General features: G+C 42.8%; 1 protein-coding gene across 1 annotated transcript in view; it reads right to left on the minus strand.

Moving 5' to 3' along the window:
* Positions 1 to 431: 431 nt before the first annotated feature.
* sema4f (sema domain, immunoglobulin domain (Ig), transmembrane domain (TM) and short cytoplasmic domain, (semaphorin) 4F) overlaps positions 432 to 14,983 on the minus strand; it is a 62,752-nt gene continuing 48,200 nt past the window's right edge. Inside the window, exons 2-15 of the mRNA XM_008292064.1 lie at positions 11,921 to 12,066; positions 11,062 to 11,121; positions 7,170 to 7,268; positions 6,656 to 6,767; positions 6,422 to 6,541; positions 6,181 to 6,335; positions 5,915 to 6,096; positions 4,684 to 4,825; positions 4,361 to 4,574; positions 4,048 to 4,157; positions 3,795 to 3,946; positions 3,423 to 3,478; positions 2,200 to 2,390; positions 432 to 2,113 (exon numbers count right to left, since the gene is read on the minus strand). Of these exons, the coding sequence (XP_008290286.1) occupies positions 1,385 to 2,113; positions 2,200 to 2,390; positions 3,423 to 3,478; positions 3,795 to 3,946; positions 4,048 to 4,157; positions 4,361 to 4,574; positions 4,684 to 4,825; positions 5,915 to 6,096; positions 6,181 to 6,335; positions 6,422 to 6,541; positions 6,656 to 6,767; positions 7,170 to 7,268; positions 11,062 to 11,121; positions 11,921 to 12,066 (2,468 nt within the window). The 3' untranslated portion in view covers positions 432 to 1,384. The remainder of the gene's footprint in view (positions 2,114 to 2,199; positions 2,391 to 3,422; positions 3,479 to 3,794; positions 3,947 to 4,047; positions 4,158 to 4,360; positions 4,575 to 4,683; positions 4,826 to 5,914; positions 6,097 to 6,180; positions 6,336 to 6,421; positions 6,542 to 6,655; positions 6,768 to 7,169; positions 7,269 to 11,061; positions 11,122 to 11,920; positions 12,067 to 14,983) is intronic.

Here is a 14,983-nt window from a genome sequence, read left to right on the forward strand (position 1 = left end):
ATGATTAGAGATCATCAAAATGAAGACATTTCTAGTGGAATGTCACATTGCACTGGATGCCCTTCATAAGTTCAGCCGAGCATCAATAAAGGAAATATAGAAGTACAGCTATAGAAGTGCACATATGTACATTTTTGCAACCTTTAGCAAGAGTTTCCAGACTTCCTAAGCTGATCAGCTGAATGTAGATCTCCAGACACGTGGTGAGTCTTCTGATCTAACTCTTGCCTAGAAATCTCAACAGTAGCAGTATCATAAAAAAAAAAAAAAAGAAAGAAAGTTCAAACTGAATCTTGAGCTGGAACCCAGGCTTTTTATAGTTTTAAATGTACAGAGTCACTCATTCACGCACACGTCACCATTCGTTACAAATCTTCCCCACATCCAGGTTTGATCCAGACAGTAACAACAAGCAGGATGACAGCAACTTTTTAACCTTTTATTACAAAACAACATGACAAAAACAATACATCTTTATGTTGAATCCACACACACAGAAAATGAGGTGACGGTGGCTTCGAGTCTGGCACGGTCCGTTCTTCAAGACTGAAATGAATATCGCATCCTCTGCTTTCCTTCTGTGTCAGCGATGGCAAACGTGAACAGCGACAGATGTGGGCAGTTTCTTGCATCTGCTGTGCATCTTCCACACTGACACGGATCTGACAGATGGGCCTCTATCGGCCTCTTGACCTCTGCAGCAGTGTAGGCAGGAACAGCCCCGTCATGGTCGCCATCTGAAGACTCTGCAGCGGGTTTATAGTTTTTTTAGTCGCTCTGGTTGAAGCCCCAGCAGTCTGGTCTATGGCTCAGCAGTCCTTTGGTGCCTTTGGACCCATCAAAGGTTTGGGATTGGAGTGGTGTGTCAGAGAGAGAAATACAAATAGCAAGAGACGGAGAGGTGCAGCGAGAAAAAGTGCACTTTTGCTTTGCAGTGCCATCAGGAGGAGTGAATGAGAGCGAACAACAACAAAACAGGTTTAAGGAGAAAGACAATATGGCTTTTCCATGTCTACATGTAGACATTTCATCTTTGATTCTTGGTAACATTTCAAATGCAGGATAAACCCGCTCACTTTCATGTTAACAGTCAATTTCAGACTGTGTATATTTACATTTAATATTTACATCTGACACATTTATTTAGCTGTGGCTCTCATCCTGATGACCCACAGTAAGTCGTTGTTCCCAACACTGCTTCATGTTCTCTCTCACATGCTTAGACATAAACTTCAATCTCTCATAAATCTCTGTAGTCTCTCTTCATGCCACAGCTCCCAGTCAAAGGCATTTGGCAGTCGCCACTTTGCATTTTTTCCTGTAGCGTTCGGTTCATTTGGAGGATGCAAAATGGTGCAATCGACAGTATGTTCATGTCACCGTTTCATATTGAACTTTCCTCGCACTTGGCCAGGGGTGCTGGCGATTTAAACATGGGAAAGCTGCTGAGCTCCTCCTCTAGTTTTTTCATTCCTTCCCCTAACCCATCCCTCAGCCCCTCGTCCACCTCGTCCCCCTCCCCCGACTCCCTCTCTCCCCCCTCGGGCCTCACCCTCTCCCGCTCCCCCGTCCTTCCATCCAGCAGGTCTGCGGCTAAAATTTCCGAGGTGAACTTCAGCCCGCTGCTGCTCGTGTTGAGGTTGCCGTACAGGGAATTGCCGTGGCCGTTGCTGGGGTTGCTGTTGATCAGGGTGCCGCTGTAGCTGTTGCCGTGGGGACCGCCGTTACCCTGGTTGCTGAGGAGCGTGGTAGTCGTGGTGGAGGTCGTGGTCCCGTTTCGTTTTTCCGTCAGCCGGAATCCCTCGGACATCAGGCTGGCACTGCTCGGGGACTGCGGAGTGGCTGAGGAGCCCAGCAAGTCCCGCCCCTTCTCTGATGACAGCGAATTATCAGGAAGGTGGCGGCCCTGGCGGGACATGCTGCGCCGCCGGGTCACAAAGTAGAGGAGGAACACACCCAGCAGAAAACCGCAGAAGAAGAAAAGGATGTAGATAGCCAGGACATGGCGACCTCCGGCTGATGCTATTGTTCCTCCAGCACTGGGGTCTTCCAGTGTGAGCTGATAGGCTGCTCTGCGGCAGGGAGTGGGGTCTCTGATGCCTGGTCCTGCCTCCTGGAGCAGAGAGACAAGACAGAGAAAATGAGCTGCTTCCATCTCTTTGGTGAAGATAAAAAGCAGAGAGTTTTCTGTCGGTGTACCTGACAGGTGCAGATGTATTTGCCCAGACTGTCCATGGTGACAGTCACCTCCAGGTCGGAGTGGTGCTGCCTGGTGTGTCTGTCAGGAGGATGATCCCAGCCACAGGGCCTTGGAGACAGCTGCACACATGGCAGCAAGAGGCGCAAACCCAAAGACACCCGCAGCTCCCTGATGGACGGCGTGCAACGGCCTGAAGGAGAGAAGGGAGACAGCTGAATAACAGAGAAACAAACCTGAGGGAAGTGATATGAAGCAAGGTCGACATCGGCAAGCTGGCTGACATAAAACCTGAATCAGAGACAACACAATGCCGTTATCAGCTTTATTAGTGAATTCAGGCTTTCTGCTTCAGACTCTGCTTCTTGTGATTGTGAAGAATAGAAACAATTATTTCTGTAAAAAGTGCTGCTACTGCAAATGGTGCAAGAGACTGCTAGTAAAAAAAAAAAAAAAGATATTCATGTGCTAATATAATAATTTCACTGATCGATGCAGCCACTTATTTCTAACATGACAGCTGCACATTACAGCTTTAAACTCCATACATTTAAACATGATTTTGCAGCAGCGTACTAAGGTCTGATGCTCTCTGATAATGCAGGATATTAATTTCAGGCCACATCAAAATGAAATGAATATTATTGACTGAATATGACCTGTGATAAATACCAACACACTAGTCGATTTTCCTAATCTGTGTTCTAATAGCTGCAGTACCAGCAGTGTAAACGGACTTGGCAGCAAATCAGGATCGAACATTAAGACATATTCATGCATTTTCTCCATCACCAAATAAATGCATGCTATCACAATGCAACACATGCAGTTTGCAATATTATAACTGCACGGCTTCATTCAGTGGAATCAGTAACATACAACCCAGCAGGTTTACAGATAAACACATTCCCTCAGTTGAGAATCTGTATCATTCATAGAGAACCATTCGGGAAAGAACTGGTTCAATGAAGACGCTTAATGAAGTCTCAGAACCTCCTCCAGAGCAGGTTAGCTGTGCAGTATATGTTACCATGGTGATCTAGCAGGTTTAAAGAGAGCCACCTTCATGACACTAAAAGCTAAACATACCTTGCAAACCCACATTTTTAAGTCCTGCCTTCCTAATGATATAAAAGGCATTGTCTGTTTGCAATGATGTTACACAGGTTTGGGATAGTCTGTGATTTAAAAATTAATTTATAAATCTGAATTTGCAAACACTTACCCTCTTCTGTGTGACACTTCCTCAGGGCATCATCCACCACATCACCTGGACCCGGCCTGGACATGCACAAAATCACAATCAATGAGGAGTTTTTTGAAGATTTTACTTTGGCTCTACTCATTTGAGGATTGTATCGTCATTTCTTTTTTAGTTTCCTTTACAACATTACTTTCCTGCATCTACTGCTTTACAAATGTGTGTCTGTACAAGGACAGCCTTGGTCAGCATCAGAGGATTAACACAATTTCATAAAACTAGGTCAGTTTTTACACAACAATAAGCCATTTTATAACCCAATACAGCTGCTGTCTGCCTTTGAGCTCCACTTTTTGGACAACTTCCAGTTCATTGTGATATTCCTGTAGTACTCACTCGGCTGTTGTGGACCTGCAGGCTTTCTCCTCTGTGCTCCACTCGCAGCCCAGTCCTCTGGCTCTGGCACAAACCTCACAGCCCATGTACAGAGCGCAGCCTTCAGCCTGGACACGAGCCAGAGACAGAGGGCTGCCCACCAGAGCCCGGCCCTGGAAAGCACAGGGAACATTTCCAGAATCACCGAACAAGCTTTTGCAAGAACTGCAGATGAATATATGCCGTGTGTGGAGTATAGATGCATGTGCTCTACCTGGTGCAGCAGTATGTTGTTAATAGGCTCCTGTGATGTGAACAGAGGAATCTCCTGCAGTAAGGTGGCGTTCTGGCCCACTACTGCCACCCAGTGGAGCTCCCCACGGTCTGCAACAAAACACAATCAGTGTCGGTATTTATGGTTTTGGGGTATTTCCCACTAAGAACTTGCAGAGCTTGTCTGTAATTTTAATATGTGTGTTTATTTCCACTTTCACAACTCATCAACTTTTATTTTGACATCAAGTTTGAGAACACATCTCCACAGCCTTCTGCCCTCTCCTTTCATTTCTACATCCCTCTCTCCTCACCTGTTCCTAGATGCAGCACCGCCCCTCTCCTCTCGTCTCCGCTGCCCGTCAGAGTCACAGCCAGCTTGGTGTATCTGACTCCCTTCCTCACCAGCAGGGGCGCTGCAGTGACGCTGTTCTCCATCAGAGGGTGATCCCTCACGAACGTCAGCACCTTGTCGGGAAGTTTCAGGGACGACTCGAACCCGTCGGCCTTCAATGCGTTGTTCAAACACTAGATGAAAGGACAAACATGTTATTTCTGAGTCATTATTGTAGAACACGACTAAAGGAACTGTGTAAAGCCCAGGTAGTGACAGATGAGGTGGGAGGTAGTTGAGTACCTGGCCTGGCCTCGGTGTGGGGACGGGTTCAGGGTTGATCCAGGTCTCGCAGGTCTTCTTCAGCTCTTTAAAGGGGCCGTCCAGCACTTTGCTGATGTCAGACAGGCTGAAAACACACACGGCTGACATCTCTTCACGCTCCCTATGGAGAAGAAAACAATAGTTACCACTTGAAGCTGTTGATTTGGAGGGAAAAAAAACGTTAAAAATGCCAAGAGTTGACTTCTGAAGATGTTTGATGATAAAGGAATAGTTTTCTATTTCATTCACAAGTTGTACAGTAAATATGAAGCCAAGAAATGGTTAGCATAGCTTAGCATAAAGGCTGGAAACTGGGGGAAACGGCAAGCTTGCCTCTATGAAAATAGTACAACCGTGGCTAGAAGTAGATGACTCCAAATCTAGTTTGTGCAGTATAAGAAAATTACAATGACACAAATGATCAAGAATGATTACTTATTTCATAAAAATTGAAAAAAAACTGGCATCAGTATACACAAGATTTTGCCTGCAGGTGCATTGCTTCCATTTGTGATTTGTTTCCACATTTGTCTTCTATCTGCTCTGTGGAAACACATCCTGCAGTTCAGCCGAAAGATGCCTTCATTTTTAAGACGGTTGGTTATATGATGTAAATATCACAACTTTAGCTTCGATTTGGTTAAGTCTTCAGACGGAATGGCTTGTCACAGTTTTCAGCCTCCTAAGTGGTGTAATTTCTGTGAATTTAGAAAGAAAATTGCCTCTCAAAAACATCGGTGTGGCTCAGAAGGACAACAGTTTTGACCTTCAGGGATAATACGTTTTTTATTATTGCACCTTTACAAGAATGAGTTCAACCTTGTCATTAACTCTCAGTAAGAAGGTGAATAAATATGTTCCAACACATCTTTATTTATTCCCTTTCAGTATCACTAAGCTATCAACAGTTTTGTAAATTTGACTTCTCTTACACTAAAGTTTTTAGTTGAAACCTAACTGTAGAGCTTATATTTGTTTTTTGTTTTTTCAAAAAGAGGACATGTTCCTTTAGAAAACTACACATATGCATGCAATATTCAATAAATGTAGAGCCATATGTGGGGGTAAGACCTCATTTTGAAATTTCCAATCTATTATCAGCAGAGCATCTCTGTTGCGCTTCCTGCTGCTCTCAGTGCTCTTAGCTCTTTAAAGTTTTTGCAATAACAATACTGCAGTACCCCACAACATCGACGCTCCCTCAGCTTACCACTGGGAGGTGAACAGTCCATAGAAGTGTGTGCTGCTGGGGTCGCCTGGGGTGTGCTGCGTGGTGAAGACATCAGTCAGGATGTTGTAGCGCTGGCCGCTGGGTTTGTCCTCGCACACGAGCTGAGCCTTGAGAAAAGTGGTCCAACGTCGCTGCAGAGTCTTCATCCCTCCCACGTCCGACTGAACAGACAGAGACAGATCAGATCGAGGGGAACACAGTCGATGCGGATCAAGGAATCCGTCAATCAAGAGTCGCTGGGTTACCTTGCAGACCCGTGCCACTCTGGGCACTTTGACTTTGGTGTAAAGGTCGTACTCTTTGGCCACCTCGGTGAAGAAGAAGTAGATTTTGTCGTCGTCTCCTGTCGGGTTGTTGTCTGGGGCCTCCTCGATGAAGGCCGAGCTCACAAACTCTGGGTCTGCACACGGACACACAACTTTACTCACTCCTACGACGCCAGCATATGGTGCGTTTGTGTTAACGTGTGAATGTGGTGCGTCTCACCGCTGAGCCAGTTGATGGATCGCTCGGTTCGGATGCGTCCCTGTTCTGGGCCCGTCGCCCGGGAGATGTCGAAGAGGGTTCCCAGGAAGTTACTGGTGGCTGCCGTGTACAGGGTGCCCCCTAGACAGAAAGAGGGTTTGATTTACTCACTGCTCATTGGAAATACAGTAAAAGGCTGACGTGCTGAGCAACCTGAAAACAAACAAGTCAGTTGATCAATCCAGAGGCACTGACCCGCCATGACAGCTGTGTAATGCTGACTGGGCTCAAAGGGACACTTGCCCTTCCCCGTCTCCATCTTCACCCCTCCATCCTCGGCTTTCTCCAGGGTGAAGGAGGAGAGCTCCTGCAAAACGACAAGAAAAGAAGCAAGATTACAATAACAATTATGTATGTTGCAGCTACTTCTAGTACAAAAGTGTCTGTTCAATCTCTTAGTCGTCACCTTTTGTTGAGTTGTGCTGCTAATAATTTCACCACAACTGACTCTAATCATTCTCTCCTACGCCTGACATTCACAGTGCAGACTTGTTTTTAATAATTACCGTGAAAAAGTGAGTGACTAAGGTCCTAGAACGACTTTAAATGTGAATAAATTCACTGCAGTGGGCGGACAACGCAACATGTTCCCGTCTGCCTGTCCCTGTGCTGTCGTGGATGAGTGGTGGCATCTCGCCTTAGACGTTCATTTGCAGCAATTAATGCACGGTGGGTGAATCTGCACACGCAAGAAGGCGGACACACTAACCAGGAAGGCACACTGGGGGTCAAAGGCGTAAGTGCCGCAAACATAGATGCGTCCGTCTCCCAGAAACTCCAGCAGGCGGATGTAGTTGTTGCAGTCGACCTGCAGGGGGAGACAAACACACAGAAATAAAAAGTGAGTTTAAGAATTAGGAGGCAGAGTGTATATTTAAATTTACAAACATGATGCATAATGAGACTTACAGTGTTTAAATTACACACTGATTCTTTGCAGCATAATGCATGTAGTTTAAGTCTGACACAACAAACATTTTAAGATAAGATAGTGTTAGAGGACAGCTGCAACATCACAATACATGGCATATTGAATACACTATAATAAAAACAATACCACCACACATAGCGCACAGGAGAACAAAATCCAATAAAACCCAGCTACACCAGAAGTACTTAAATTATGTTTCACTGCATAACCAAAAAATGCCATTACAAGTAGATGTTGTTTGTTTTATTTGTGACCCCCATGTGTACCCATAATAACCACGCTGAGGTTTTTAGAGAAAGCTTAAAGTAGATTCTGAGAACAGCTCCACAATCAATGATTCTGACTGGAAATTGGAGACCCCCAGTGCAGGGAGCGACACCTGAGATCCCCACCGCTCACTAGCCAGCACAGGCCTGACGCACCGCTCATTTTCATGCATATATATTTATATAAAACACACACAAAGCACATGTGCTCCTTTTGTCGGCGTCAAAAATGCAGATTATAGATGACATATTTTTTCACGCCCACTCTGTTTTGTTTTTTTTTCTCTCTCCTCTCCTTATATTCAGTCAGCAGCTGTTATGGAAAAACACCCCCATCGTCCCTCCCCTGTTACCGTGAAGCCATGACGCAGGCGGTTTTTATTAAGCCTGTAGTGTGTGTGTGTGTGTGTGTGCCACGCTGGATGAGCTCCAGGCCTGAGTCACCTCCTCCCCAGAGACCTGATCGCCTCTGATGCCCAGATCATGTCACCCAAATCAGCCCACCCTCCCCACCGGCACCGCGGCACGCTGGGTGCATCTCGACGTGAGGCGGGCCCACGGAGCCAGAGAACGTGAGCTCAGGCTGCTAACAATGGGATCAACTCGGGATTAGCTATTTCATTGGCCCAAATTAACCTCATTCATATGAATAAGCTTCATTCACAGTCTGGCATGGGGTGGATCGAATGGCTCCATTCTGTTCCATTTGATTCAATTGAATTCTATTGTGATCATAATTATTCTTTTTAATGGTAAAAGCTGCCATGACTTCACTGTGGAAATTATACATCCTGACACGAGCCTGCTAAAAGCTTACTGACATTTATCTACTGAAAGGAGCAGATTTATCACCCAGTTTGAGAGATGTGGCAGATGATTGGATGATTAAACCCCCCGGAGCCTGCTTGAAGTGTGCACCACTGAAGGAGCAGCTTGTTGTCAAGAAGACTGATGTTTCACCAAACTCCTCTGAAATCTCATTTATAAGTTCAACATCCCTGATTTCCTGGATTTAGCAACATCCTGTTTCTAGTAATAAAGCCTTGTGTAAATCTGCTAACCCGCCCCGATTTGTTCATGTGTATGATTCACACACACAAACACATTGTTGAGTCTTCCTCCCTCTCCTTCCCTTTCCCTCCCCTCTCTCCAGACTCGTGTAATCGATGTCTTTGCAGGGAAGGGAAAAAAAACTTTCCTGCCTTTATCGGTCTCTCACCTCCTCGCACTCGAAGGCAGCAAACCGTGCTGATAATGAGTGTACAAAATGGGTCATGACTAATTGCACTTCCCTTCTGTTGAAACGCCGACCTTCCGTTGGCTTTGTTTATCTTTTGATTTGACCTCGTTTCACTGGACTGGGGCATTTTTTGGGAGCATTATCGGGTCATTTGAGGAAATATTTTCTCCTCCAGAGCCTTTTATTTGAGCTCTATTTCAGTCCGGCATGCTAAAACCACCAAAGCAGTAAACTCAAACAAAAGTAGTTAGTTTACTGTAAGCAGTTTGGCCGCAGCACAGCGAGACGTACAGCTTGGGTGTACAGTACGCTCTATTTAATCAGTTTCCATAGACGGTTACTGGACATCTGTGACTTCGCATACAGCCTCTCTTGCTCTTACTGTTTTTGTGTTTCTCCACACACACCCCTGACGATGTCTTGGCACGAGTCCCAGAACTTCCCATCCGACGCCTAACAGCGAGGGGTTGTGGAAAACACACACGAATGCACGCCGTAGCACAAAATACGTGCACAGCCACATTAAATATCAGAACGCAAATCTTACCTAAAGGATAGCGGTGGGGATTTTTGAAGGGTTCATCTCAAAACACAACCCCTGCTTTGTTGAAATGAGGCTGCGGAGTTACTTCTAAATGAAAAATGTTTTTAGTAATGAAGAATCAGTCTCAGTTGTGGCTTTTTACCGCACAGTGGCATCGTCTAAATCAGACATTAGAACACTTTTTAGCAGAATAAACCCATAGTTATTATCATGGGATGTGCTGACAGCAGAGGGAGAAAGTTGCAAAATGCATAATTTCAGCATTAAAATGTGTGCAGGAAGTACGTGAGGTAAGTGAACTCATCATGCTACAACTTTTGTTCCTGCTTGACACACACACACAAAAGAAAACTATCACGGTTGTCATTTTCCATGGTTAATCTACGAGAAAGGCTGTCTGATAGAACATAATTTCTTCCGATTTAAAGGCGCCGAGTTTGTTGACACGCGGGCCGACGATTTAAATCAGCACCTCAAAGCTCCGTATGACGCACGCAAAGCTCGATCTGAATGTTGTGCAGAGCGAAAAACTCATTTTGGTGTATTTGCAAATGTTACACCATTCGAGAAAGATCCCAAATGGCTTCTTCTTCTTCTTTTTTTTTTTTACACTTTCATTTTCGATGCGTTGCCCAACAAAATCACCCTCATCATTTTAGAATAATTCATTCTTTCCAAACACAGCTATCCAAGCCATCTGGTTGAAAATTCATATTGTAATAAATATCACAGACAAAAGCAAATATCATAAAGGTCAGTTCTTTGCAATATTGCGCAGCCTTATGCAAGGATTTTGTGGCTGCACGCTCGCTTTGTGCCACGAAAAAGAAGATTTTACTGACTGAAAACGTCTTGATCGCTCTTCGATCTTTATCTATACATTATACACCTTGATAGGCTGATAAGCTCGGTGGTGTCAGATGTGGTTGAACATCTAAACAGTTTTTTACAGATTACACAGAGGAAATGCATAGAGATCAAAACAGTGGAGACCATACTTCAAAATATCACACATATACTGTATCTCATATATAAAAAAACACTGACAGATGCCGATATATCAGACTCCTTGAATGCCAGGAACAAATCTAAGACTCAAAAACTTTAAATCACCTCAAGGTAAAAAGGACGATTCTAACATAGAAAGTAAGAAAAACATAGAAAATCACTTTCAGAGCAGTTTAAATCCCAATCAAATCGACTGTATTTAGGTTTAAGCTTCAACAAAGTGAGTAAAAGCCCACAGGCATCATTACTTATGGGAGATGAGATGGTTAAATCTCGAAGATCCGCAATAGAAGACCTACAATTTGATTCAATAAGTGATATTGTCAGATGTATCACCTATGCACTCCTCAGACATGATTCTGCTTTCCAGGACTTTCCTGGGTTGCAACCGGATTAATGCAAGACTGTAAATAACATGAGTCACTGCAAATCGGGTTACGCAGAGACGAGGATGTGTGTCGGCGACGTGTTTCTCAACCGTCTGACTTAAAACAGCACTTAGGTGTTTGTGTAAATCACAACCGCTCATTAAGTTTGAGCTGAACTGGACAAAAGAAGAAGAAGAAGGTATCTGTGTGTGTGTGTGTGTGTGTGTGGGGGAATGAAACACACCTCCGTCTTTCCCTTCGCAACACAAGACCTCCTCTTCTCCTCTGGTACGTCCCAAACAATCTGGAGGAAGAGAAAAGAGAGAACAGAGAGAACAATCATAAGTAGCTGATTAATAGTCAGTGTGAGAATCATCACCCAAAGTTTCTCTTTCGTTTTCTCCACATATAAACAGCCGTGAATAAAAGTTTAGAAAGTTGGACGCGTGTGTTTCAACAAGACAATGGCCTAAAAAATGGTTAAGAAATGGATAAATCTGGATGAAATGAAGGATTTAGACTAGTCTCCCCATAGTCCTGACTTTAACCACATCAAGACTCTGTGATCAAGGAACAAGTCTGTGTCAGAAAGCCAACAGATTGCATCAAGAGGAGCGTTTAAAGATAAAATTAGAAGCTTGTGGAAGCCCAGATGAGGTGAAAAGGACATTGACCAAATACTAGAAGTGTATGTTTTTGTCATATTTCCAGAAGACCTCTAATAAATCTACAAAAGAACCAACATGCATGATTGTTTTTGGGTGACAAAGACAGAAAATGTATAGAAGTCAATGAAAATTCCATCGACAGCCAAAAGTGTATGTAAACTTCTTTTTTTTGCAACTTTTTATATATTTATAAATGAGTCCAAAATCTGCTGAAATAAAATAGATTTCTTTATCCTGTAAAGACCTGTACCATCTGTGAATCTAGTCCAAATATCAAGATGGTTTATAAAAAATGGAAACTGGCATCGAGCAGCACCCAATTTGTAGAGAAATTGGCTGTTATACATCACTTGAATCTAATTTTATATACATCAAGGCTGAAAATAACTGGCATAACACTGTATAATGGGATAAATATTCTAAAAAAAACAATACCTTTCTTGGTCTTTCGTTCAGTTTGTTGGTGTCCACAGCCAGTATGGCGTCTCTGGCTCCGAGGAAGAGCATCCCAGTGGACCGGTCCAGCAGGAAAGTGCTGAAGTTAGAGACACCCAGGAACGTCTTTGGACCCAGAATGGTGTCTGTGGACCAAAAGGAGAGAAAAGGTGAGTCAGTGCTGCTGTTACAGGATGCAAACTGAATCTGTTTACCCCCCTCTTGTAGCTATGAGAACAAATGGTGGACGGCATGAATCAACACTGTATTCCCAGTAAGAGGTTTTAAAGAGATAACAAGTGGAGGGATGAGAATAGACGGGGGAGAAGAGATGAGAGTAGCCCTTGTTTCACCCTGAACTCCCACAAAATCAGAGCCACAGATTAACTCTTTTAATCTCTCGGAGTCTCCATCATTCTTTTTCCCCTTCGGCTCAAGTGGCTTTTTTTCCTCCACAACAAACCTCGTCGCATGGCTCCGTTCCTCTTTATTTTTACTGCTGAAACATCCTGCTGGATTTCTACCCGTTTGCCTAAAATACTCTGCCGAGGAGGAACACAATAAAGTAAATTGAGCGATATATTAAACGGATTCATCCTTTACATAATACATCGTGTGTAATATCGTCTATATTTGTGTCCCTAATCTCAAAACTATCGCATGAATCAAATCCCCAAAGCTTTTGAATTGTGTTCCAGCTCTTGTTTGTTCCCTCAGTCAGTCACTCTGCCTCCTACTCTTTCACTGTAGGACAAAGCCAGTGTGTGTGTGTGTGTGTGTGTTTCACTGTGTGTGTCCCAGCTGCTGAGAATAAAGACCACAGCTGTGTGTTGGACTTCTTTGGAGCACCGGTGAGGGACTGTGTGTGCATATTCACTCCACCTGTGTGTGTGTGTGTGTGTGTGTGTGTGAGGAAGGTTTTGCAGTTTTTGTTTGAAGTCCAACAACGCTGACCTTTTTTCAGCTTCGTGAAAAGGCCAGACATGTCCAATGAGAAAACAAAAAATGCACAGAAACTCACACGAGCTCAACAAGGCTCCCGACAACCAACAGTACATGTTTACTTCTAACCCAGTTCACAATTTGGCGAACTATGTCAAGGATGTATGGATAAAAACACACGTTATTTATTTTAAAAGAGTCATACCACACAAAAAAGTACTATTGAAGTAAAGAATGACATATATTAGGATTCACTGATGTGTGTTATGTCCACATATTTGTCAGTCCTGTTCCCACCATCATCTACACACTGTAAAAAAGACCCCAAAAAAACACACACAAAAAAAAATCTGGACGCAAAGGTGCCAGAAAAATGTTGAAAAAACGATGTAAGACAGTAACGTTCAAAAAATGTGAAAAAGATTAAAAACAAAAAAAGGCAAATATATGTGAAATAATGATAGTTTTAGGTGATTAAATACAGGAAAAGTGTGATATTTTTGGCCATATCCTGTAAAATAATAAATTACTAAAATAAAATGAAATAAAATAAAATAAAATAAAATAAAATAAAATAAAATAAAATACAGATTTTTAATGAGGACATAATTCACAGTTTTGATTCAATTTTTTTGTTTTTTTACAGTCGGCATAAAAATGATTTTCCCTTTTTATTATATTAATTAAAAGTTATGTGGAAATTAACAAAAGTGGGGGGAAAATCAGTAAAATAAAAGTTTATTTTTTAAATTAATTTTATTTGATTTGTTTTTTTGTTTGTTTTGTTTTGTTTTTACCATTTTTCAGTCCCTAATGTACTTTTTTTTTTTTTAAGTGACAAATATCTGTATAATAACAACATTTTTTGCTGATTTAAATACAGTAAAAGTCATGTAATTTAACCAAACTAGTATTTGTAAAAAAAAAAAAATAAATAAATAAATAAAATACAGATATATGATGTGGACATTATTTACGGTTTTGGCCTGTTTTCTTCATGTTAAACATGTAAATTAATACTATTTTTCTGTGATTTTATCAGTTTTTATTTGTAATTTAACAAAACAGTAAAATATGTAAAATGACTGTAAATTGTTTTCAAAAATTAGAGTTTAAAACAAACTAAAATAAATACATTCTACACCGTGTATATTCCAGCTGTGCATCATGCCTCTGTGGTGCATTGTGGGAGAAACGTCTGCAAAGGAAACACCTGCACATCCTCGCTCATAGCTTCCTCGCGATACATTTCAGGAATCGAGACGTCCTTCAAGATGCTGTGAATGCTTTCTGCTGTGTCCGTCTCTCTTTCTGTTTGTGGACCTAAAGCTGCTCTGGCCCTCCCTGCTGAGCATCAACCTTCACACCGCAGCAGTATTTCAACCCCGGCTTCCCGTCTGCTTTTTTTGCCAGATCGTTCACTCAGTCAGTGTGCCGCTTCGGCCTGGTCGCTCCGCTCGCTCTTTTTGATTCACTTTGTGTTTATTTTGACTTTGGATTATTGTCCCTGAGGTCCACTGCCCCTCTGCCCTCATTCCTCGGCAGCCAACCAGCAGCTCCTCCTGCCAGATTGCCTCCCTCCCTCCCTCCACCCGGCTCTGCCTGCTCCACCAGCCTTCTGATTCACAGGACTTACAACAAATCTGTTCTTCTATCGTTGATCATTACGCACCTCACTGCAAACACAGACACACACTGTGCCACAGATAAACAGATCTCGTGACAGATTAAAAGCATGCAAAGTTAATTTAACCTCAAACGAACACGAGCAAAACAGATCGTACTCATTACCCACTGCTATTACACAATTAAACAGCTCATGACTAATGACAGCTACAGAGCCGACGCCCATGTTTGTGCTCAGGGCAGACGTGGCCTAATGACTTCATATAAATACTGTGTTCATTATCACTTATAGATGCAAACACTTAACGAGAATCTGAATGAATTTTGATGTTACTAAAGAAAGATGAGTAATGTCAGATATTATAACAGAAAAAAATAAGAAATATAGGGACAGAAATCTCCTATAAATACAGTAGTTTGTCCATAAAGAGCACTGGATGGCTTATTTTTTTGCAGCGCTGCATGGATCTGATGGCTGATCAGATGACAGATGCT

The sequence above is a fragment of the Stegastes partitus genome, unplaced genomic scaffold, assembly GCF_000690725.1.
Source record: "Stegastes partitus isolate 25-593 unplaced genomic scaffold, Stegastes_partitus-1.0.2 Scaffold781, whole genome shotgun sequence".
Lineage (NCBI taxonomy): Eukaryota > Metazoa > Chordata > Actinopteri > Pomacentridae > Stegastes > Stegastes partitus.